We start from the raw sequence: 25,645 nt of genomic DNA, 5'->3' as shown, positions 1-25,645 counted from the left end.
AGCGTTAGTTGACTTACTTGTCCGAGGTTTGTAGCTGGAGTACTGATCCAGAATTTAATTTCAGACGGTCAGCAAAGCCAACTTTTTATTGGCTCAAGTTAAGGAAACAGTGGTGGCTGAAATGTTCGCAGACATGCAAAACTTTGAGAGGTTGTGTCGGCGCATTTCCAACAAAAATAAAATTAAGATAGGCTACTGATTGTGCAGAGGCTCCTTGTGACGTCACAAGAAGCAGATTTTCAAACTGAGCGTTTGAGCCTTCATTTTCTCAAAGGCGGAGAAGAACACCCAGGGTTTAGTTTACACCTATCGAAAATTCTAGCCACTGGGGGACCAAAGGCAGGCTAGGGGAACTCATTAATGTTAAATAACCTCCTAAAGTGAAGTTTTCATGTCATGTGACCTTTAAATATGCATTTGGTGGCAGGATCTATATTATTTATTGTCATTGGGTGACCTTTTACCTTTCCTGGCGATCACGCACAACAAACAAATGAATCTACGAAGCTACCATGGAGCAAGGTGGAAGGCAACAACAAGAATCATTTGTATCAAAGTTTTTAAAGTTGGAATTTTTTTATTTTATGTTTTTTAAAACGTTTTAGGCTTCTCTGTTAAAATATATATTTTTTAAAGGTACGCTATAGTTGAGACGGAGGCAATGTCAATATGACTGAGAATAGAGACATTCCTGATCACCCATGGCCATATATGAGGGATATGTTTGAAATTGTCTGGATCAAAAAGAATTCCTGGCGAATGCGCTGCATGTCTATAGTGTATTTTTGTATCAATGTATTAATATGATGTGAGGTACAATTACCAACGTGAACAGCTAGTAGTAATGGCTACTTTTTACTTTTTTTTTTTACTTTTTACTTACTAGTATATGTCAGAGCCCACACTTCTTTACTTTAACTTGAGTGAAAAAGTGTCAGTACTTCAACTTTTCTTTTTAAACATCAGTATCTGTACTTCTACTTGAGTGAAGGATGTGTGTTCTTTTGCCATCTATGGCACACACTTATACACACTCACTCTCGGACAAACCATCGTAGAATTTGAGGATCTTGGTCACCTGGTTGAAAGGGTGTGCTCACCTCTAGGAACTGGGCACTGACTTTAAACTGTGGCGGGGGAGTGTGTGTCTCGTGGGCGTGGGCACAGCGCTGCTCAATGCCCTGGAACAGCTGCTTTACTGCCCGTGAGATGATGCCCTGCTCCTCCTCACACACACCGACCTCGAAGCCTGTCCCCATGGTGTAGGTCTTTCCTGAGCCCGTCTGCACACACACACACTCACACACACACAGTTACTGGATCATCTGAAAAACATACTTTTTATGTTTATGTCAGCATGTGTGCTTCTGTATGAGTGTACGAATGTAAACTATTGTGTGTGACTATGTGAAAGTGTGTGTGAATGAGTGTGTGTGTGGTGTGTGTGAGACTAAGTGTAAACGTGTGTGTGGCCTTACCTGTCCGTAGGCAAGGACGGTTGCGTTGTACCCCTGGAAGCATCCCTCAATCAGTTTGTGGACGCAGGCCTGGTAGATGGAGTCTTGCGAAGACTCCCTGTCAAACACGTAGTCGTAGGTGAAGGCCTTGTCCTTCCCCAGCAGCACCTGGGGCTCGCCTGGGGTCACCAGCGTGCACACCTGGCAGCCCTCCATCTGTTCCTTTGCCATCTGGGGACGAATCCTACAGGAGAGGTTGGAACGGTGATCTTGAGTGTAAAATATTTGTGGGAATTTTGAGAATGACAGGTTTGAGAAAGACCAAGTGTAGTTGGTTTAAATAATGTAATTAGTCATTTAGGGGCATTGGAAATGTGCTTTCTTTATAGGTACCTCATACTGTTTATTTTAACAGACAATTCCCAAATGTTTCATAACAGGGTGAATGTTGAATTCAGTCCTGAGAGCTGCTCCTAATTTAAGGATTACTGAAGGAATCTACCACAGGCACACACACCAAAGTCCGTAACACACCTGTCTTACACTTAAACTTTCTTACAAACAGAGTATTCGGGCTCTATCTAGAAGCATGTAACTACAATAAATAACGGAAGATTTATTTTTATTTTTATTAAAGCAAGAAATAGAGGGAGAGAACAGGGGATGTGGGAGAGAGAGAATTAAAACAGAAAATCCCCCATATCTGCTCTCCTCTCGCCTGGCCCTGTGTTTATCTAGCGGCTCTCTCCTCACACCACCCATGTTTCACTTCCTTCTCCCTCGTGAACATTTATCTCTATATCCATCTCTCTCATCCCCCCTCTTCTTCTCCGCCCATCTCTCTCCTTCCTGTGTGTCTCGAAAGAGCGAGAGAAAGCGTGTTGCGTCTCCCTGTTGTGTTAATCACTCTATCACTCTATCTGCTCACACTAAAAGTCAAAATGCTCAGTTCTACAGGGGGGATAACCACTTCACCACGCCAAAACACAAAGACACACACTCCAACTCATCAAGACGCAACACACACTAAGACACACCCAGTGTTCAACTATTCTACCCTAGCTTTAATGCTGCAGAGGCATCACAACAGTGAGGGGGGATTCACATATCAGCCCCATCCGGAGAGAGCTAGGTACTACAACTCCAAGGTACTGCAACTCCCAGGTACTACAACTCCCAGGTACTGCAACTCCCAGGTACTGCGACTCCCAATTTATGATGAGATGGACGGATGAAAGCCTAGTATGAAAACTACAATTTAGGGGATGCATCTAGGTGCCCATTGATTGGTCCAGGTTGAATTATTGGAAATACAAAAAAATGTAACAGGTAATCTGTCCTTCCATGTTTTACACTATACCTTTACATTTACACTACATTTACATTTACTCATTTAGCAGACACTCTTATCCAGAGCGACTAACAGTAAGTACAGGGACATTCTCCCCAAGGCAAGTAGGGTGAAGTGCCTCGCCCGAGGACACAACGTAATTTGTCATGGCTGGGAATCAAACCGGCAACCTTCTGATTAATAGCCATCTGACCTTCCCTACTACTGATTACTAAGCACCAGATTTACCATCAGCTAGTCATTTAATTTACTGAGTGTGTTAAATGTGTCCATGACTGTATTTCAGGGCCAGGCCTGTAAGCACTTCACTTGAAATGCAATCGTCCCAATGAACCACTCTCATCTGTCACCTCCTAACTACAGACATGTTCACCACTGGCCATGTGTCTCAAAGACGCCATTTGGGGTCTTTTGTCCCTTCATGCAAATCATGTTCCATGAAACTGAACAAAAGAGGGTATGGGTGAAACTGGCAGACATTTGGTGTCCTGGGAGAAGTGTGTTGGTGTCTTGGGAGAAGTGTGTTGGTGTCTTGGGAGAAGTGTGTTGGTGTCAGACGTAGAGCAGCTGCTGAGACATTAGAGGGAGGAGTCGTTGACAATAGGGCTGCAACAACGAATCGATTAAAATATATTATTAAAAGCGTTGGCAACGAATTTCATTATCAATTCGTTGTATTACGCCACTCAATAAATCGCGCAGATGTATTAAAAAAAAAAAGTTTAGTTGAGCGCAGAGCGGAGGTAGAGGAAAGGCCATCGGAGAGACGTTGTTGAGTAAAGTTGTTCTGAAACACATGGCGGAGGCAGAGAAATCAGTACGACCCAAGTCATCCAAGGTGTGGGAGCATTTTACACTAAATACGTCGAAAAAGTGTGTTAATTGACCGAGGTGAAGTTAGTTTAATATTCGACATTCGTCTCACATTCGGAAGACGCTAGTACTTTGCAGCATTGCGTTAGGGACCGGGTGAAAACTACCCATACCATTTTGATTTTTTTTTAACTTTTATAATAGTTTGGGGAATATAAAACCTCAAACAGACACCACAGTATCTTAACAATGTCTGGTATACTTCCACAGCCTTTACTTTTTCAATTAAGTTTCAAATAAAATGATAGAAAATCACAAATCTTTGAAAACAGCTTAATCCTCGCAAATCTAAAACAAAATCTAGAGTCAGAGATAGGCTAGCAGCACTAAGGACGAGTATGGCGAGTGGTGGCGACCTAGGCTAGGTTAAGGTCAACTGGGGCCCGGGACAGAACCCTCCCTGAGGCCCCACCACGCAAAAGATTTTTAAATATATATATATTATTATTGGTATGATTTTATCAATATATATTAGAGAGAGAGAGAGGGATTGGTAATTAAATTATGACAGACAAAAATATCAGTATGTGATACATTGTAATCAGTGGCGGCTGCTGGTCTTTCAAAGAGGGGAAGCTCTTTTTCGGCCTACATCCAATTATTTATTTATTTATTTGGCTAGTTCACTCATACGACACCTAGCCGACTGAATGAATTAATGAATGAACAAACGATCTAAAAAAACAATATTAATCAAGGAGGAAATGTGGAAATTAGGTTAAACTGAAACAAGGATCGTGGTGTATAATTGTATGAAATGTATGATGAAAATTGGTTAGCAATTTCGCCAAGCAAATACCAATAAATAGGTTGATGCAGTTTGTCTTTCAACTACAGTTGCAAAATCCGTGATAGGACTGCGCTTGAATAGCTTCGGTGACTTTTTGTAGTACAAAATGACTGTAAACAAAAGGAGATGCAGTCTTTCAACAGACCCTCCAATCATCACGCAGAAGCCCAGCGTCCAGGCCAGCCCACTCCTCCATTCACACCCAGAGACGCTGAGCGTTCGAGGCTGGATCATCTCAGCATTCATCCAATGACCGTATAGTTTCGAAGCACTGAAAAAAACTGTTCAATACAGCCCCATTGAAGTCCATGGAAGCTGAGCTTCAACAGGGATATGCACTGTGGCGCTACAGGAATGTATGAGAAGGAAATCAGTCAGTCGACCTGCTAATATATGTAGCTGATTCTGAAAGAAACTCGTCTTCGATTTGAACGTGTTCTAATGCATTTAAAATGTTAACACAATAGTAAATATTTGACCATAATTTTTTTTTATTGCAGGGGAAGCTGAGCTTCCCTTACAGTCTTAAAGAAATTGCCACTGATTGTAATACATTGTAACACGCACCCCTAGCTAGCCTCTTCTTATGACTATAGATAATTGAGTACATTATAATGTAGCCAAAAATTGTTAACTAGCTAGCCTAGCTAATGTTACTGCTCAAATCCGTTGGCTGGTTAGCTAGTGATAGCTAGCTACTTTTACTGTGTGGGTTAGATAAACCTTACCTTCATAATTGTCAATGTAGCTCGAAACGTACAATTTGAACCCCTTATCCCTCTTGTTTGAAGGTCAGTAACATAGAATCCTATGTACATTGTTAATTGTTATTTTGGGATGATCAGCTAAACTCATTTTAAGAAACTGCATTTTGTGTGAGAGAACTAACGTAATTTCTAGCTACCAGAAGTTGTTGACCTGGCTCGTGCAATATGCGGAAGTGATGCATCATTATAGTGAACTAGAGAGGCTACAATTTCTGGGGTGTGCTTGTGTCGGTTGCAGATGGGTTATGTATATTTGAGTCCACACATTCGTAGATATAGGCCTACCTTTCAACTATATGGAAACATGAGGTCGAAGTAATAAAATTAGCGAAAACAAGACACAATTTCCCCTCATCTGTCCATATGAGAAATGCCTATGGCAAGCTAACTAGTGTTAGCGCAAGACATGTTAGCCGTTTTCACAAACAGATTGACATAAAGTTTAGGCTGTGGCATTGAAGACACACCACACAAGCTTGAGTTTAAATACATTAATTAACGTGACATCACTTACTGTACATGCAAGTCTTGAATTGCTTAAATGTAGTGTATGTAGCTAGTACACCACGCAGTACCGGTCCTAGCACATTTGGCGCCCTAGGCGAAATGTATCAACAGAACCCCCTCCCCCTGGCCGCCCCCCAAGCACAACCCGGAGATATGACATGGCGCGGTTGGCGCCCTCTGCTGGTTGTGCGGGAGGGTTAATTAATGGAGGCACTTAGGAAAATGCCAACCCCCTCTTCATGCCACATTAGGCGACTGCCTATGTCGCCTGTAGGAAGGATCGGCCCTGACACCACGATACTTGCTGAGCAACAGTCTTACTAGCATGTCGTATCTATGCCCGTTGTGACGTTGTGACGTTGAGACGTTGAGACGTTGAGACGTTGAGAGGTTGTGACGTTGTGACGTTGTGACGTTAGGCTAGCACTGCGGTCCCTTGGTGCACACAAGGCACTTTTTGCCACAAAAACGTTGTAAGCTCTGTGGCATCAGGAGAGCACGTGTCAGCTCAGGTGTGGGAGGGGAGAGAAGGAGTGCACCCACACACAAGGCAGGCGGCCTGGTACATGGAACAAGCTTAGTTTGGCGTCGGAGGAACTTTAATTTGGCACCTATGGTAGTAGGATTCAAGTTAGGAGCACGTTTACGAAGCCTATGTTTTTGCCTTTAAAGACCTTTTATGTTTGCTTCTTGATTTTTTTGTTTTTATTCAATAAAGCGAATTCTTTGTTTAAAAGCACTTTTGCCTGCTCTGTCCTATGGTGACGCACGGCCCCACACCCCGCTTAGTGGCCAAGCCAGTTACGCACTGTGTTTTACTCCTGAGAAGCCCATATAGAAAAGTCATTTCATAAATTACGGATCATTATGTTTTATTTATTTGGTATTGTATTATTTGGTAACTATGATTTCTATTTGGAAAGACAGCAACTGTTAAAAAACAAAGGCCATCAAAGAAATGTTGTACAATAAAACCTCTAATTTAACAATGTTCATGTGATTTTATACATCCAAATAAATTAATGCATACTAATTGTGAAACCATGATTATTCCTCAAACTATAATCATTCCATCAAAATCTATAATTGTTGCATCCCTAGTGTTGACTGGAGGACAACCAGCCCAGGGCCACCTGTCTGTCTGTCGGCCATTCTGATTGGACAGTGCTAACAGGCAGACAGGAACAGCTGTGCTGAGCTGTGGAAACTCAGCAGACAGGCAGGATATGACATCATCCTGAGAGAGATGAGCAACTGATACCAGAGCCTGTTTAAGGAGAGCCTGCCCACTCCCTATTAAGCCCCATTGTACCGAATTTTGTTGCAGTTCCACCAGTGTTCCACTGGGAGTGATCGCTATCGAGTGCAAAATGAATGGGAGTCTATGGAGCTAAACGGCTAAATTTGTCTCTTTCGCCTGATTGTCGTTGATAAATCTCAGATTTGATTGTAGTTTTTGCATGTTCAACATGGATTACAGGTCAAAAGTTGAATGAACGATTACTTATGTCCTTTTGATTTCTTACAGGGTAAGTCGTTGTTGCCCATAACACGCTAGCATTCTGCTAACGAATGCTGATTGGTAAGTGAAGGACTGACTACGACCAGAGATCCCGCTTGATGGCATCCGAAGCAGAACCAGAATGTCAGAGCATTAGCAACATTAGCAACAACATTAGCAAGCCAAAACTCTTTCTAGCATGTGTATTAAGAGGGAGAGCCTAACCTGTCAGCTGTGTTGTCGATGCCTCGAGAGAAAAGTGGAAGTAACCACAGCTTGCCGTCAAGCAGTAGCTCTGGTCGTACGATGTGTATGACGTCATTGACATTTTCAAAGGCTTTTTAGAACGGAAAGGCGACTTTACAAAAAACACCCAGCGGTGTGTATTTCTTTTGACCCCCTTTTCGAATTCTGAATTCAAATTACTAGACAACAAATTATATCCTGAGAAAAGTAGATTTTGAGGGGTCTAGCTCCATAGACCTCCATTCATTCTGCACTCGACTGTTAGCGCCCTCATATGGAACTTGAGTGGAACTGCAACCAGTTCAGAACCCGGAAGTTTCCCGAGAGTGGGAGTTCTCCCTTTATTAGACATTCTCTGACTGATACAGTAAGTTCCAAGAAGAGGTGTGTGTGAACTGACAGACACCAGGTATGGGAGCAGAACCATGTGAGCATGTGTACATGTCAGTGAATTTGCATGTTTTCCGGACATAAGTTAAGTAGAAGGCCTTCTTGGCTTGTTTTCTCCACACACACACACACACACACACACACAGAGAAGAGACTGCACACACACACATCACACTGACAGCTACCCTCATTTTAAGACGGTACTTAAAAGCCCCTCATGTCAACAGTCTCATTATAACCATGAAGTTGAGAGGTATGATGCCTGTCATCTCACACACACACGTACAGAGGGATAGCCACATCACCAGTCTGCAAGTGAATCATCATGTGTTTGGGCAGGGTGCCCATGCAGGTCAGCAAGCCCCTCAGAAGCAGCCTGGCCGCAGAGTTTTACACAGTGACAGTGATAGCCCTACACAGACTGAGGCAGGACTGGGTGGAGAAGCTTATCACTGGCCACAGTATGGAGGACAAGGGGCCTCTTTAAAAGCTGGCTATCAGTGTGAGCTGAAGCATGCTGAAGCATGCAACATTAGACTTCAAATATTTATTTCTGACGCTACATAAAAAAGCTGTAAAAAGTCCACATTCAAAAACTTCACCTTCTGACACAACTCAGATTTAATTTAGTTGTTCATCTCATCTGTTTAAAACCAACTTTTAGACATTTTAATACATTTTCTAATTTACTGAAGTACATAAATCTCTCTGTTCATTTTTTGTGATAATGTGTGGAACATCTCTTGCATGTACTGACTTTATAACCCACCTCTTGGCATCTTACTAGATGTACCAAGCTGTGCATCTAGTAAGTCTTCCAAACTGGTACAAAAAAACTGAGACTGTATCTGGGCTACTCATGACTGAAGTGATGCTACCTGTGATGGGCTCAGCCGGAGCTGAATCTGGCCCAAAAGATTGTTTCCGATTCATATCACCCCCTGTGGTCTGAGTATGAACTCTTACCTTCAGGGCGCAGGTACCTGATGCCACAGATGAGGACCAAGAGAGGCATCACATATTTTGTCCCAAGAACTATTCAGCTGCTCAATCAAATCAGATAATGTTTTTATTCTTTTTATCCTTTCTGGCACTACGCACTTTACAGTCTACTGGACCTGGTGACATTTGTAAGTAATTTTTTAAGTTATTTCTGTGATGCCTTCAGTTGTATCTTGTTTATTTTATTCTTGCATTTTTTGTCTCGCTGAGATTTTTTATTTCCACTGTACTGTCCTGTCTGCAGTGTTGATGTATCTGTTTTCAAGCTCTTGGTGCATAACAAATTCCCCTCGGGGGCAATAAAGTTTTTTTTAAAGGTTTTCATTCATTCAGGTCAACAGGTCTGCGAGAGAGAGAGAGAGAGAGAGAGAGAGAGAGAGAGAGAGAGCTGCAGGAGCTGAAAGAAACCTGCAGGTCAAATAACTGTTGACTTCCATAATTGCTGTTTGTGACACAATTACGTTTCCAAAGTGTTGCGCTTTTTCAAGAGTAAACTTCATATTTAGGTGAAAGGTGTGGCATTTATTACTACGGCTTGCTTATCTGGAAAACTTGTCTGAACTCAAGTATGTTTCTGTTTGGGAGCACTGTGGCGTCAAATTGATAAGAGAGATAGAGAGATTTTGTTGGTTGTTTATTTTTCTCCTCTTTCATGGAAGGACAGTGTGCTGAGAAGGATTTACAAACAATTTGCTCTGCATTTTGTAACTCTCCCTCCTCTCTACTGTCTCTCTAAGCTGTATAAGTCAAAGCAAAACCCACTGATCTGTAAATTGCCTAGATTCTGTTGAAGGAAAATTAATCTCTGGACCCAATAAAACACATAATCAATAGTTTCCTGAACAATGTAGAAACTCAAACTAGTCAACGGCGTGGTCCTCATCTTCTATCAGGGTCTGAACGAGTCTGAGACTAAGAGACTTCACTGTCACTGATTTGTGACACTATGACTGTGCCCCTCCCGGGGTCAGACGCGTCTTACCGCCCCAATGTCACAGAGGCCCTTGTCATTTTGCCCCAACAAAGACAATTCTGGGTCATCCCTGATATCACCCCCTCCAATACACCACTCATCCCCCCTCTATCTCTCACACCCACCCACACACCACTCCCCCCCCCCTCTCTCTCTCACACACACAGTCTCCTCTGTGTGCTTAGCTGTTCCTAGCTGTAAGGGAAAGAGGGAGGAGGGGGATGCATGCAGAGCAAGATCTAACACACCGGTCCTGCGATAGGGTCAGCCAAGTGGCCAAATTCATATTCCTCACACACACACCCACGCACGCACACACACACACACACACACAGTGAGATAACCGCCCCTGAGGCCGGGTTTAGATTCCCTGCATGTCCTGCACCGAAGCCAAGGTCAGACAGACACATTACAGCATGACCACCAGGAACACAGAAGCACAGATCCACCAACACTAGACAGTACGTGAATCTCTCACACAGCTTTATGACCAGCATTCTGTGAAGCATGTGGATGACACACTCACACACTCAGTGCTACAGCAACATCTGCAGAGTTACATTCCCACGGCCTGCTCTGTGACTGTATGCTGTATAACAGACACATTTTGATTGTCCTCATTAACGTGGTCACTAACTCCTCAAGTATATAACAGGCCACCGGCGTCAACAAAGAGCTAGCTCTTTGTTGGCGTAGCTAGTATTTGTCGCGCTTGACAAGTCAGAGGTGGGTTTTCGAGCCCAGTGAGTGGCGAATATCGGCCCGTAGACCTTGTGATGGAGTGTGGCCACATCTGTTACATTAGCATGTCTCTCTTTCTGCCAGCCAGCACTGAGCATGAGGGTTAGCGTTAGCATGTCTCTCTATCTGCCAGCCAGCACTGAACATGAGGGTTAGCGTTAGCATGTCTCTCTGCCAGCCAGCACTGAGCATGAGGGTAAGCGTTAGCATGTCTCTCTGCCAGCCAGCACTGAGCATGAGGGTTAGCGTTAGCATGTCTCTCTGTCTACCAGCCAGCACTGAGCATGAGAGTTAGCGTTAGCAAGTCTCTCTGCCAGCCAGCACTGAGCATGAGCATTTGTCTGTTGACACGTCTGCCCCAATTTAGCATAACAGCAGGATATACTGTTGACTGTGTCTTTTTCCATGTGGTAGTTGTAGGGTTATAAGATAAAAGACTAATGGTTGAAAGTCAGCAATAAACTGCAACCCTTTTCTCTTTGATGTGGGAGGTTATAATAAGCATATACTTAAGTGACAGTCTCACCTTAACAGGCTGGATGGAATAATAGACAACGCTAATACACGTAATTTGCTGAGTCACCAAACACACTTTATAAAATCTCAATTTTTACTTCATGGATTATTATGGGGACATGAGTCATCCTATGTAGGGATATTTACTGACAGTATTATTAGTGGTCTACTGTCTGCATCGACCTAATCCAGTAGGCTATTGATGCTAATTGTTGTGCAGTTGGTACTTTGTGCTAAATCAGCTGTTTTCCAAATTCAATATAGGACCACACAACTTACACTCACACACACACACACACACACAACAGTCATTTACACACACAAATACACAAGCAAGTGCTTAGAAAGCTTAATACACTGTCTCTCACACACACACACACTTACTCACTCTGTTAGCGATTAAGCTACTTAGTGCTGGAGGTGCTTATTAGCCAGCTGGCCAGACCTCCTTGTGAAGACTCGTATCCGAGCTGCAGAGTGGAGCAGCACACACCGACATGTGGGGACAGAGAGAGAGAGACAAAGAGAGACAGAGAGAGAAGAGAGCGAAAAGAGAGAGAAGAGAGAGAAGGAGAGAAGGAGAGAGAGAGAGAGAGAGACAGACAGAGAGAGACAGACAAAGAGAGACAGAGAAAGAGAGAGAGAGGAGGGTGAGAAGGAGACAGACAGAGAGAGAGAGAGAGAGAGAGAGAGAGAGAGAGAGAGAGGGGGGGGGGGGGGGGGGGGGGGGGGGGGGGGGGGGGGGGGGGGGGGGGTGAGAGAGAGAGAGGAGGGCGAGAAGGGAGGGGCTGAGGGGTCTCTGTGTCTGGCCCAAGGCTGGAGGAGGGGTTTACAGAGGTGGAAAAGATTCAGGGGTTTCAAGCGTGTGTATCTGAATCCATGGATGTCTCTTTATGTATGTTGTGTGTGTCTCTTTAAATTGTATGTGTGTGAGAGTGGGTTTCCTCTGAAGTTAGGCCAGAGGCCCAGAGAGGCATCAGATTGTGCCAGAGGAGGCCAACACACCAGCCTCTTTGGACCAGCATGGTCCTGTGTGTGTGTGTGTGTGTGTGTGTGTGTGTGTGTGTGTGTGTTTTCCTGCGTGCGTGTGTGTTATGTCCATGTGTCTGTGTACGTGTGAGTAGGAGAGAGACAGAATATTACAAAAGAAATAGACCTCAAATGTTAATAACCCAGAAATCAATGGGTTTCATCAACAACTATTCATACTGACCTTGGCTGGATAGGAGAAGTAATACAACCATGAAGCCCTTTATTTTCACTGACTAGACACACACACACACACACTGCCTTGTGTCTCTGTGGGAACATAAGGGATGGGTGCAGCTGTGCCATACACAAACATACTGTTTCTGACCATGTCATACACCCTCTGATTAGAAGGCCTGGTTCTGTTAAGGGCTGATATTTACAGAACACAGTGGCACTATGGACGAGAGAAACACTTTCTGCTTCCTCTTTTTTCCTCCCTCTCCCCCTGTCTCTCTCTCCATCTCTCTCTCTGTACTAAATATGTTGACTCTCACCCTCTCTCTGTTTTGTATCAATTTCCTCTCCCCCTCTTTCTCTTTCTCTCTCTCTCTCTCTCTCTCTCTCTCTCTCTCTCTCTCTCTGTCTCTGTCTCTGTCTCTGTCTCTGTCTCTGTCTCTGTCTCTGTCTCTGTCTCTGTCTCTCTGTTATCCTCTTCAGCCTCTATTCTACACGTGTTCACTCCTGTAATTCCCCTTTTTACCCCTCTCACCTTCACACCATAGTGGTGTATGAGTGTGTGTGTGTGTGTTCCATGCAGAAGTTCTACAGCCTGTTCAACAGACCGTCTCCTTAGAGACACAGACAGACCCAAACACACACAAACAGTCCCCCCATCCCACACACACACACACAGTATTGTGTCTCAAGTCCCTGCAGCTCTGTGATGAGCTAGCTAAAAGAAACACATTCATGAAACACCTCAGTCTACATACCTATATACAGTAATATATAGTCTACACACCTATATACAGTAATATATAGTGTACATAATACAGTCTATACAGCTGCTCTATATCAGTCTATACAGCAGGCGCCAACACTAGCACACAAAGTAGGTAAAAGTGCTAAATAGGTAATAGAAGTAGGAATTTGAGTAGCTACAGTCTACATAATAACAGCACCTGTTCAGGCACTTTAAACGCTGCTAACTATTCAGGAAATGTATTATGCATGTTGTTGTTCACTTTCTCGAACACACAAGATGGGGAGACAACATGATGTCACTGAGTTGCAAAGATCGGAGAATACCTTTAAGTTCTCATTGGTATCGCTGACATGCAAATGGTCCAACCAACCGACTTTTAATCCTGTGACAATTCAAATGAAGCAGTGTGTGTGTGTAATTTAACTTAACAGAATACGAAGGTACATGCACTGGCAATGCTTTAGGCTGCTAATCCAAGAATTCTCTTGATGCTTTGATGCATTTCCTATCTTTCTTCGTCAGTCAACACCTTGAAACAGGAAGTCGACAGGAAGTGGAGGGGAGGCCCTGGCTGTCTTACAGGAAGTCCTTCTGTAACAGCATTTTTTGTGAGAGTGCTCATGACCTGGAGGTAGAGTTCATCAGAAGAAAACCAGACTTCACAGAAAGCCCCTGAGGGCGTTACTGTAGCTTTAGAGACGATCAGTTTTCAACAATCAGAAGCAGTAGGTTCAGTGTAAACAATGTAGCTAAATCATCCCAGAGCAGCTGAGGGTGCTCCTGCTACCTCCTCTCTGAGATTAGATCAGCTCACTAGAAGACAATTCATGGCAGATCAAGGAGTCACAGCTTCAGAGATACCCCCTGAATTGTACATTGCTTTGGGTAAAAGCTTCGGCTAACTTAACAAGTCAAATGTAAAAGACTGCTTGTGGTGACCAGGCTAGATTCAGGACAAGCAGCGTTAAACTGCAGCTTTACTATTCCCACAATCCTGTCCTTCTGCCACCCCAGCTCATCATCCACATTTAATCATCAGATGTAGCACTAGCTGTAATTGTTCTTGTTTTCAAACACAAGCTTTATCAGCATGGCTTGGCAAGCTAACTTGCTAAGTCCATAATGACTCTGCACTACGGTGGCCCTGAAGTGCAAACCACACCCCCTAATATGAGTACATCCCCCAAATGAAAATACTCCCCCCCAATACGAGTCAACTCCCCCCAAATCGGTTGACTTGTTCACCTCCCCCCAATACAAAAACGCGCTCCCCCTCCAATACGAGTCAACTCCCCCCAAATCGGATGACTTGTTCACCTCCCCCCAATACAAAAACGCGCTCCCCCAAATTGAAAACGACATTACATTAACTCAAAAACACATTACATTAACTCTGAACGGAAAGGGTAGGTACTACACTTTAGCGCTGATTGGATGCAGTAGGCTAACTGACAAGAAATAAGAAATTGATTGACAGAAGTACAAAATGCAATAGCCTGACAGAGTTACGTGCACCAGAACATTTATTTGGGTATCGAAGCATGTAGCATAGGCTATGTATGCAAAAGCATAAATTGCAGTGTTAAACGTAAACATCGATAGCCAAACAACTAGTCCAAGTAACTGTCATTATCATGAACTTAATCGTTTTGATTGGAAGGAAAGAGGAAACATTAATGTTTACAATTCAGAGTCATTACACTACTCTTTATTTTAATCAGGGTAATTCCTATGAAATAATCTTAGATCTGCTGTTAACGTTTCACAATATGTAGCCTATGCGCACGCTAAAAACGCAGTTGAAGGAAGCAGGACTTTTCAGAAGAAAAAAATAATAGTCCACTACAGAAAAATGAAATGCCACAATGTTAGAGTAACGTGGACCAGGATAGTTGTTTGGCTATCGATTTTTACATTTAACTCGAAATACTTTTGCCTAAGTAGCCTACTATTTGCTACATTCTTCTATAGCCAAACACATGTTCTGGTGCACGTAACTCTGCCAGGCTATTGCATTTTGTACTTCTGTCGATCAATTTCTTATTTCTTGTTAGTTAGCCTACTGCATCCAATCAGCGTTAAAGTGTAGTACCTACCCTTTCCGTTCAGAGTTAATGTAATGTGTTTTTGAGTTAATGTAATGTTGTTTTCCATTTGGGGGAGCGCATTTTTGTATTGGGGGGAGGTGAACAAATCATCCGATTTGGGGGGAGTTGACTCGTATTGGGGGGAGCGTGTTTTTGTATTGGGGGGAGGTGAACAAGTCATCCGATTTGGGGGGAGTTGACTCTATTGGGGGGGAGCAGGTTTTTGTATTGGGGGGAGGTGAACAAGTCATCCGTTTTGGGGGGAGTTGACTCGTATTGGGGGGGAGTATTTTCATTTGGGGGATGTACTCATATTAGGAGGTGTGGTTTGCACTTCAGGGCCACCGTACTGCACAGATCAACTTTCATGTCATCAGTCGGTTTGTGAGCCAACAAGCATCTCCCTTAGCCTGCTGTTCAGGTCGTCCTACCAACCTCATGTTATGGAACAGGCAATGGACAGGACACCTAAAACATTTACATTACCTTTATTCATTTAGCAGACACTTTTATCAAAGCGACTTACAAGAAAGAGGACACCTCAAACAGACTGTTCAGCCCTCCAATGTACATGAAAAATCTCTGCTGGGTCCTTTAAGCATTCAACTTTGCATCCTTCTTTGTTTTAATAATGGATGATGTAAGACTAGATAGATAAGTTCTGGTGATGTTTTCTGTTTGGCTATTTACTCTGCATAACTCAAGACAACGATCATCTCAGTATGCCTGTGCCTTGTCCATGAATTGTATATAGCGGGAAAAGTTATCCCTTATTTCTTAGCGTGAGAATTTGAGAAATGGTTGAAAGGTGTGACAAATACAAGGTGTTGCATGAGACTGTGAGAAATGGCTGAAATGCATGAGGCTCATGGCAAATGGGTGAGACTTGAGAGCTCTGTGCCTGTTAGCTCCACATGGGGTGAAAGGTCAAACAAAATGTGACCCGGGAAAACAGGAAGTGCTTAGCGAGCATCTTGTGTTGATTATTGCAGTCATAGATATCTATGATTGCAGTGGTCAGACTTGTTGCTATACTGTGTCTCTGTGCTCCGAGTTTCACTAGTCAACAGACTAGTAAGGTTAGGGTTAGTTAGGATTAGGGTTAGTTATGACTATTAGGATTAGGGTTAGTTAGGGTTAGTTATGACTAGTAGGCATCTCTGAAGTTGGAGTGGATTGCCCCTTTCAGACGTCCCATTCTGCTCTCACTCAGAAGAGACAGGAACCACTGGCAAATATGACAAGTTAGGATGCTATAGGATAGCTACGACATCTTATCATCAGCTTTCATTTTTTCAGTCTTGTTAGATGGGTGATTAGTTCTGCAGGAAGGAAGGGATGTAGAGGAGGGAAGGAGAGAGGAGGGAGGTAGAGAGAAGGGAAGGAGACAGTAGGGAGGGTAGAAAGGAGGGAGGTGGAGAGGAGGGAGATTGAGAGAAGGGAAGAAGAGAGGAGGGAGGTGGAGAGGAGGGAGGGTAGAGAGGAGAGAAGGAGAGAGAGGAGAGAAGGAGAGAGGAGGGAGGTAGAGAGGAGGGAAGGAGAGAGGGTAGAAAGGAGGGAAGGAGAGAGGAGGGAGGGAAGAAAGGAGGGAAGGAAAGAGGATGGAGGGTAAAAAGGAGGGAGGGATTTTATGGCTGTTGGAAGAAAGCCTAAATAGGTCCTAACTATTACATCTCTAAAGCCTAACAAGGGCCAGGGGCCTCTCTCCTATTATCACCATTACAACCAGACACACAACTACACTGGTTCCCAGCAAATGGGGGGGGGGGGGTGTTATGCAGAAACCCTAGAGAGTTGTCTGACCCAGACAGACAGACACACACACACAGCCTCATGGGCTGTTCACACACAGTCAACAGGAAGCAGGCGAGACTGGTAGCCTACACACAGGACACACGACTACAATAAAAACAAACCATTTGTAAACCTCCCGTTTAAAGCCCTCATATATTTCAGTTGTGTGGGCCCCCTTCTGTCTCCGCTGCATTCTGCTAACTCACACTCCGCTGCATTCTGCTAACCCTAACCCTAACTCACACTCTGTTTTCACGATCAGTGCATTCTGCTAACTCACACTCTGTTTTCACGATCAGTGCATTCTGCTAACTCACACTCTGTTTTCACGATCAGTGTTTTGGTCCTTGACAGGGACCGGTGCAGACAGTCAATAAATGCATGTAATAGGTGTCATGTCCATTGGCTGTCAAAAATAGACTTTACATATTGATATATAGCTTATAGCTATAATGACATGGTGTATGGTTGTATGGTTGTATCACAGTGTGGTATGGGAGCTGCACAGACCGGGACCGCAAGGCCCTACGAAGTGTGGTCCGTTCTGCTGAGTTAATCATCGGCAGGAAGCTCCCAGCCCTACAGGACACCTACCACACACGTTGCCTAAGGAAAGCCGGCAGGATTCTGTTCCCACCCATCCTTCAGTCTCTTTACCCCGTTGCCTTCTGGCAGGCGTTACCGCAGCATCCGGTCGCGCACACGCAGACTGGACAACAGTTTCTACCCAAGGGTCATCAGGCTTCTCAATGGACACTGATATGGACATTTTTACTGCACACTAGTCACTTATACACTGTCACTTTCAGCTACTGGTTGCTCTTTCAGTAACATTGCACTACTGTACCTCGACACCAGGCTCCTGTTTGGTCATTGACATAGTCACTGATCTGCAAATTTGCATTATTGCACTGTACTCCACTTAGGTTAGAATAGGTTATAGGGTTGAAACAGGTTTTTTGTGCATTAGGGTTAGTACAGCGTACTATTTATTGTTATCTGTAATTTAGGAAGTTTTAGTGTTAGGGTTAGTATTGTCGTTTATTTATTGCTATCTGTATATTTAGGAAGTTCACTTATCTAAGCTCAGCATAGATGTAAATTTGTTCAGTTACTTATATGTTATGTTATGCCAGGTGCTTGCATTGTCTTGTCGTAAGAATTTCAGTGCCCAGTCTAACCTTGTGTTGTTCTGTGCATCTGACAAATAAAAAGACTTGAACTTGACTTGGACTTGACATAACTGTTAATTGTGTACCTGTGTGCAGACAGCCAGGCAGGGCAGCTAGTGTGTGTTTACTCAGTAGAACAGTTGATTCTATCTTCCATCAGAGACCACAACACATCATCATGTGCCAGTAAGCATTGTAACACACAGTCCACGTCTCCAGAACGGAATCATTCCATTTTTGTTTCTGAACTTATTTTCATCTCATCATCAACGGGGCTGATGACTCCCATGAGACCTGCGTTGTCTAGGCTCCCTGGGGCTTATGGGTAAATTAGTTTAAAGAGCGCCTCAGGAAGATGTCTGCCTGTATGATAATCTCTGTCTCTCTGTCTCTCCCCCCCCCCCCTCCCTCCCTCCATCCCTATCACCATCCATTCCTCCCTCCTTCCCTCCCTCTCTCCATCCATTCCTCCTTCCCGCCTCTACTCACAAGACAGCGGTAAACAGATTTGTCTTTGTGTTCATTTATAACACATGGCTGTTGCCTCCACACCTCTGTAAGGAGTGCTTGGGGCTGGTCTGTGTAGTTATGTCATCACAAGGATGAGAAGAGTCCCACTGTTCATATCTTACTCAAGCTTTCATGCAGAAGCCAGTAGGATTCTGACAGTCACATCTGTGACATTCAGAAAACAAACAGCTTCTGTGTGTAAGTGTGCGTGTGTGTGTGTGTGTGTGTGTGAGTGTGTGTGGCCTGGCAGGCCTTGGGGTCTCCAGGTCAGAGTGGTGTGTGAGTGTTTGGCTCATCCATAATCCCCTCCACACACACACCCACCCACACACCAATCAAACCCAGGTGTGGTACTCAGCAGAACTCAGTAAGAAACAAAGCAGCAAAGCTGGGGCAGGGTTAAGGTTAGTCACACCTTCTTATCTGTGGTTTTGCCAGGAAAAAGACCACTGTCTTGAGAAAACCCTGTTTTATTCCTCAGCAAGTTCACCAGTTTCTCTGTTTGTTTGTGAATTTCCTATATTTCCTGTCCCCAGTGCTGCTTTCAGTGCTAGTCATGAGGAACAATGCATGCAAATACAAGGACACATCAGCTACAGAGAGATAATTGCCTTTTCAGGTAGACTGTCAGTTACATGAAGATTCAGTAAGTAATGTTCTAGATCGATAAACCTCCAACTAAATTACTAATGTACAGTGCCCTCCAAAAGTATTGGAACAGTGAGGCGAATTCCTTTATTTTTGCTGTAGACTGAAAACATTTGGGCTTGACATCAAATAATGAACGTGAGACCAGAGATCAACGTTTCAGCTTTTATTTCCAGGTATTTACATCAGGATCTGATGCACAACTAAGAAAATATCACATTTTGTTTGAATCCACCCATTTGTCATGTGAGCAAAAGTATTGGAACAGATATACTTAAAACATATTTAAGTGAATAAGACTTAATATTTAGTTGCAAATCCTTTGCTTTCAATAACTGCAGCAAGTCTGTGACCCATTGACGTCAACAAACTTTTGCATTCTTCCTTTTTGATGCTTTCCCAGGCTTTCACTGCAGCCTCTTTCAGTTGTTGTTTGTTTTGTGGGGTTCCTCCCTTCAGTCTCCTCTTAAGCAGGTAAAATGCATGCTCTATAGGGTTTAAGTCTGGAGATTGACTTGGCCAGTCTAATACCTTCCATTTCTTGCCCCTGATGAACTCCTTTGTTGTTTTGGCAGTGTGTTTTGGGTCGTTATCTTGCTGCATGATGAAGGCTCTGCCAATCAGTTTGGTTGCATCTTTCCTTAAATTGGCAGACAAAATGTTTCTGTAGACTTCCGAGTTCATTTTGCTGCTGCCATCATGTGTTACATCCTCAATGAAGATTAATGAGCCCGTCCTAGAAGAAGCCATGCAAGCCCAAGCCATGACATTACCTCCACCGTGTTTCACAGATGAGCTTGTGTGTTTGGGATCATGAGCAGTTCCTTTCTTTCTCCAAACTTTAGCCTTTCCATCACTTTGGTAAAAGTTAATCTTTGTCTCATCAGTCCATAAAACTTTGTCCCAGAATTTTTGAGGTTCATCTCTGTACTTTTTGGCAAATTCCAGCCTGGCCTTCCTATTCTTCTTGCTAATGAGTGGTTTGCATCTTCTGGTGTAGCCCTTGTACTTTTGTTCATGAAGTCTTCTGCGAACAGTAGATAGTGATACCTTCACTCCTGCCATCTGGAGGTTGTTGCTGATCTCACTAACAGTTGTTTTAGGGTCTCTCTTTACAGCTCTCACAATGTTTCTGTCATCAACTGCTGATGTTTTCCTTGGTCTACCTGTTCGACGTCTGTTACTTAGTACACCAGTAGTTTTCTTCTTCTTCAGGACATTCCAAATGGTTGTACTGGCTATGGCCAATGTTTCTGCAATGGCTCTGATTGATTTTCCATCTTCTCTAAGACTCACAATTGCTTGTTTTTCACCCAAAGACAGCGCTCCGGTTTTCATGTTGTTTTCACCTCTGAATACAGTCTGCATAGACAAAACCTATCTTACCCTATCTGAACCTGAGTGTAGACATTCAGTGGTATTTATTGATTGAATAATGTATGTAATAGGACACACCTGGGCAACAAAACACACCTGTCAGTCATATGTTCCAATACTTTTGCTCACGTGACAAATGGGTGGGTTCGAACAAAAAGGTGATATTTTCTAATTTGTGCATCAGATCCTGATGTAAATACCTGGAAATAAAAGCTGAAACGTTGATCTCTGGTTCCACATTCATCGTTTGATGTCAAGCCCAAATGTTTTCAGTCTACAGCAAAAATAAAGGAATTGGCCTCACTGTTCCAATACTTTTGGAGGGCACTGTATGTCCGTATGTAAGTGTTTTATACGTTGTGCATTCAGTTTTGAACAAGCCGGCTGATCAGAGACCCAGCTGCGGACACCCAGCTGGTCACATAGTTCTTCCGCGTGTTGACAGACTGTGTCAGGCGGCACAGCGTGGAAGGTGTGTGAGAAGTGTGACCTCCGCGCTGACATCTGCCAGCTCTCCTCATCCTCACATAATTCCGGTTTACCTAGAGGCCATCTTAATAAACCAGTTAGTCTGTCTGGTTTAAACACTTCAACTTCCCGACATGAACAACGATCGCTAGCTGTGCTGCTCTTTCCACGTCTTTTTAAAGCATCAGCAGAAAGTATCTCTACACTTCCTCTACTCGGCAATGCGAACAAAGACAACTCACTACTGACAACGAGATACTAACCTATATTTATGGGTTACAGCCCCGGGATATAGGACCATCAATACCACGGCTCACTTCAAAACTGTGTTGGTCTGTTGTATTTCACCGCTCAGTCCCCCCCGTTGGGGGAGACGGTTAAACAATGGGCAGACAGACCCCAGCCTCGCCGCGGGGCTGAAGCTATACACATGACTGCAGATACAGTTCCAATTAGGTTAACCTACTGAAGTCATGTCTTTTCACATTATTTAGGCTAACGTCCACTGAACTGTCATGAAGACAAGAACTTCTTAATTCAGCCTTGACGCAAAACAGTCCTTAATTATCGATAGTCTAGGCTATGTGGCAGTCTAGAATAGGATATAATCGATAATCTAAACTGTGACAGTCTTGGATTTTCTTAACAAAGGTGATGAAGGACGATTGTTCCTTTAAAAGGAGAGGATCTCTTTGTGTCATTTTCAGAATCTAATCTCAGTTAAAACCAAACGAAGCAGTATTTTTGCATCCCTCATTCATTCAAACATGTTTTAACAACCCATAACAACCTGCAAAAAAATCACATGAAGGAAATGTGATATATCATTGTGGTCACAAAAACGCCCCGTTCTCATGTACTAGGATGAGACTGGATTAATGTCAGACAACCCGATCAGTCAATATTAACTGTTCAGCGCATTATACAAAATAAATAAGAAAAGCTTAGTAACACTTTGGCTCCTGCAGGATAAGACTGTCGTCATCTCCAGACGCGTGCATGCTTTAGGCATGGCTTCAATAGGTAGGATATGTTAGTAAGGCAACACCCATATGTTGTAAAGGTAAATATATCTCTTGCACTTATCCTCACACAGTGCAAATACTACACGAGGGGATAAAACAAAGCCAGCTAATGCCATTAATAGGGCGCACGTGTGGGGAAATCGTGTTTTAATGTGTATTGATCAGCGGGCAACAGACAAGCACACACAATATGATCTGCAAAGGTCGGCAGATATCTTTCAGTAGACATTCAGAGGCGCGTCAAAGAGCTTACCTTAAAGAAACCTTCACAGAGCAGTCGTTTTGGCTCGCCATGCCGCCGCTTTCCAAGGCTTGCAGGTTAGTTGGAAAGTATTGCAACTATTTCTGGGAGTTTGGTAAAATCGTAAAAATCCACTGTTGCATTAAACAAAAGCGCAACTGCAGCGAGCAGTCGGGTTGATCCGGTCTGCCGTCATGACCTGCCGTCCGTACACTCCGCTCCGGCCCTCGCGCTTGTCAGAGTCATTTTTATGCTAGCCGTTTGTCACATCGCAATATCTTAGACAACACGGTTTTCTTTTCCTCTATTTCAACCGCTACATCCTGTCATCATACGTGCATGCAAACGCGCTTCGACGCTCACCCAAAACACAGCTTTCCTGTGAGCGTCTGTCACGTTGAGTGCTAGGAGATCAGAGGAGAGTGGAGGGAGCGGGGAGGGGGCGAGCGGGCGGGCGTAATCGCAACAGATTGACATCGGTTCCACCACTCACATCAAATGCTCCCGCCTCCAATTCCCTCAGTAGACCTATTAGAGTGCTCCAAGAGCTCAGTAGGGGTGCATTCACTGGCTTGCACAGTGAGCAGGCACGAACACTAACCGAGAAAGGCTGTCGGGCGGCAACATCTGAGAGCCGTTAAACGCCAGTAAAACGAGGGAACATTCTCCTGTCGGGGTTGGCTCAAGGGCCACGGGTTTCACACAGACGAGGTCAAAGCCAAACGTAAAATTCGGTAGTGATATTCCAGTAAAGCAGAAAGTGGCCCAGTTTAATTCAAACTGAATGGAAGTTCGGAGTGTTTTGATGAGTTTAAAGGGAAGTTGCAGAGAGCAGAAGTTGCTTCCTGCCATGAATCAGGGTTCTTCAAAAGAGGAAACTGAGGTTCTTGTTCAGAGCTCCAGTAAACAGACAGACCACTAGCCCAAACAATGCCTGCCTCACCTCTCTTCCTCTCCTCCACTGTTTGCTGGGCCACACACCCTTCTTCTAAATGCTCTATCTAGCTCAATTCCTCAGTTCTCTTATGCAGGTCCTGCAGTTTGACTTTCGGGCTTCCAGCTTGGCTAGGTGTCATCCTGATTCAGGCCCCATTAAGACCCAGATCCCTTTTCTACGCTAAGATTCAAATCTGATAAACTGCACCAATGCAATATCTAATCTGAATCATAGCTTCTCTGACAGATGTTTTGAAAGGTTCCATAATACAATGGCACTTTAAAATCTGCACAACTATCTTGGTTCTTGTTGAGGTTGTTATATTGTAAAGAAACCTGTAAATGTTAGACCAACTGTTTGTGCAGACACCAGGTCAACTAAGAGAAAATTTGAATTGTGTTTATAAGAGCATTTCACTGTTATAGAAAACTGGGACAGTCTACAACACTAATGATGTTATGTAATGCTGTTTCAGAAAGAGCTCCAGGGACATAAATAAATCAATGAATACACATTTTTCTGGGTCTGACAGATTAAGTCTGTTAGTCCCAGGAAGTAGGTGCTTGCAGGGGATTGGTGCTGTGTATTGTCTGGAGAGAACAGGATTCCTGGATAGATTAACGTATAGTTAGTTACCAGGATCAACCCCAATCCTCTGAGCCAGAGAACAAGCTGCAACTGAAAAAACACAAAGATGTACAAAGACACACAGGCTGTGCATATGTAACAGAAGTGACCAGGCCCCAGTTGGAGGTACACGCAGCCGACGTTCACCCGCACCAGGGATCGAACTCACCAACTCCGACATACCAAGTGCGACAAATACCAACTACACCAACAAAAAGATAGCGTTGAGTGGGCGCGGGTGGTCTGTATACATACCTGAGGAGTTAGTTGAACTGATATACGCTGGCTACACACACCACTTCCCAGACCTTATAAAGAATTTTCCTTAATTAGGCTTAACACCCACAGCACAAAACATTTCATCACACAACAGTATACACACAACCACTTACTATAAGTTCCATTGGACACACATGCACGCACACACACTATATAAGAGAGGTTGGTACAGTCATTGGATGCAGGTCTACTTGAGGTTGACATTTTACAATATGTCCTCCTTTACCATCTACCCCTGCTCTTGCTAGCCCCTCATAGCTCCTGCTAGCCCCTCATAGCTCCTGCTAGCCCCTCATAAATCCTGCTAGCCCCTCATAGATTCTGCTAGCCCCTCATAGATCCTGCTAGCCCCTCATAGATCCTGCTCCTGCTAGCCCCTCATAGCTCCTGCTCCTGCTAGCCCCTCATTGATCCTGCTAGCCCCTCATAGATCCAGCTCCTGCTAGCCCCTCATAGATCCTGCTAGCCCCTCATAGCTACTGCTAGCCCCTCATAGATCCTGCTAGCCCCTCATAGCTCCTGCTCCTGCTAGCCCCTCATAGCTCCTGCTCCTGCTAGCTCCTCATAGCTCCTGCTCCTGCTAGCCCCTCATAGATCCTGCTAGCCCCTCATAGCTCCTGCTCCTGCCAGCCCCTCATAGATTATGCTAGCCCCTCATAGCTCCTGCTCTTGCTAGCCCCTCATAGCTCCTGCTAGCCCCTCACAGCTCCTGCTAGCCCCTCATAGATCCTGCTAGCCCCTCATAGATCCTGCTAGCCCCTCATAGATCCTGCTCCTGCTAGCCTCTCATAGCTCCTGCTCCTGCTAGCCCCTCATAGATCCTGCTAGCCCCTCATAGATCCTGCTAGCCCCTCATAGATCCTGCTAGCCCCTCATAGATCCTGCTCCTGCTAGCCTCTCATAGCTCCTGCTCCTGCTAGCCCCTCATAGATCCTGCTAGCCCCTCATAGCTCCTGCTCCTGCTAGCCCCTCATAGCTCCTGCTAGCCCCTCATAGATCCTGCTAGCCCCTCATAGATCCTGCTCGTGCTAGCCCCTCATAGCTCCTGCTCCTGTTAGCCCCTCATAGATCCTGCTAGCCCCTCATAGCTCCTGCTCCTGCTAGCCCCTCATAGCTCCTGCTAGCCCCTCATAGCTCCTGCTAGCCCCTCATAGCTCCTGCTAGCCCCTTATAGCTCCTGCTCTTGCTAGCCCCTCATAGATCCTGCTAGCCCCTCATAGATCCTGCTAGCCCCTCATAGCTCCTGCCAGCCCCTCATAGATCCTGCTAGCCCCTCATAGCTCCTGCTAGCCCCTCATAGATCCTGCTAGCCCCTCATAGATTCTGCTAGCCCCTCATAGATCCTGCTAGCCCTTCATAGATCCTGCTCCTGCTAGCCCCTCATAGCTCCTGCTCCTGCTAGCCCCTCA

The 25,645-nt window shown here is 44.4% G+C and overlaps 1 protein-coding gene across 5 annotated transcripts in view; it reads right to left on the bottom strand.

Annotated features, from left to right (window-relative positions):
* kif21b (kinesin family member 21B) overlaps positions 1-23,138 on the bottom strand; it is a 67,884-nt gene extending 44,746 nt beyond the window's left edge. For 3 of the 5 annotated variants that reach the window (XM_047026014.1, XM_047026010.1, XM_047026011.1), the window contains exons 1-3: positions 22,406-23,138; positions 1,479-1,701; positions 1,101-1,283 (exon numbers count right to left, since the gene is read on the bottom strand). In XM_047026014.1, the coding sequence (XP_046881970.1) occupies positions 1,101-1,283; positions 1,479-1,701; positions 22,406-22,446 (447 nt within the window). In that variant the 5' untranslated portion in view covers positions 22,447-23,138. The remainder of the gene's footprint in view (positions 1-1,100; positions 1,284-1,478; positions 1,702-22,405) is intronic. The other 2 variants (XM_047026012.1, XM_047026013.1) reach the window with 1 other exon arrangement.
* Between the last annotated feature and the right edge of the window lie 2,507 nt (positions 23,139-25,645).

The sequence above is a fragment of the Hypomesus transpacificus genome, chromosome 9 (assembly GCF_021917145.1).
Source record: "Hypomesus transpacificus isolate Combined female chromosome 9, fHypTra1, whole genome shotgun sequence".
Lineage (NCBI taxonomy): Eukaryota > Metazoa > Chordata > Actinopteri > Osmeriformes > Osmeridae > Hypomesus > Hypomesus transpacificus.
This window is presented reverse-complemented; position numbering and strand designations above follow the sequence as displayed.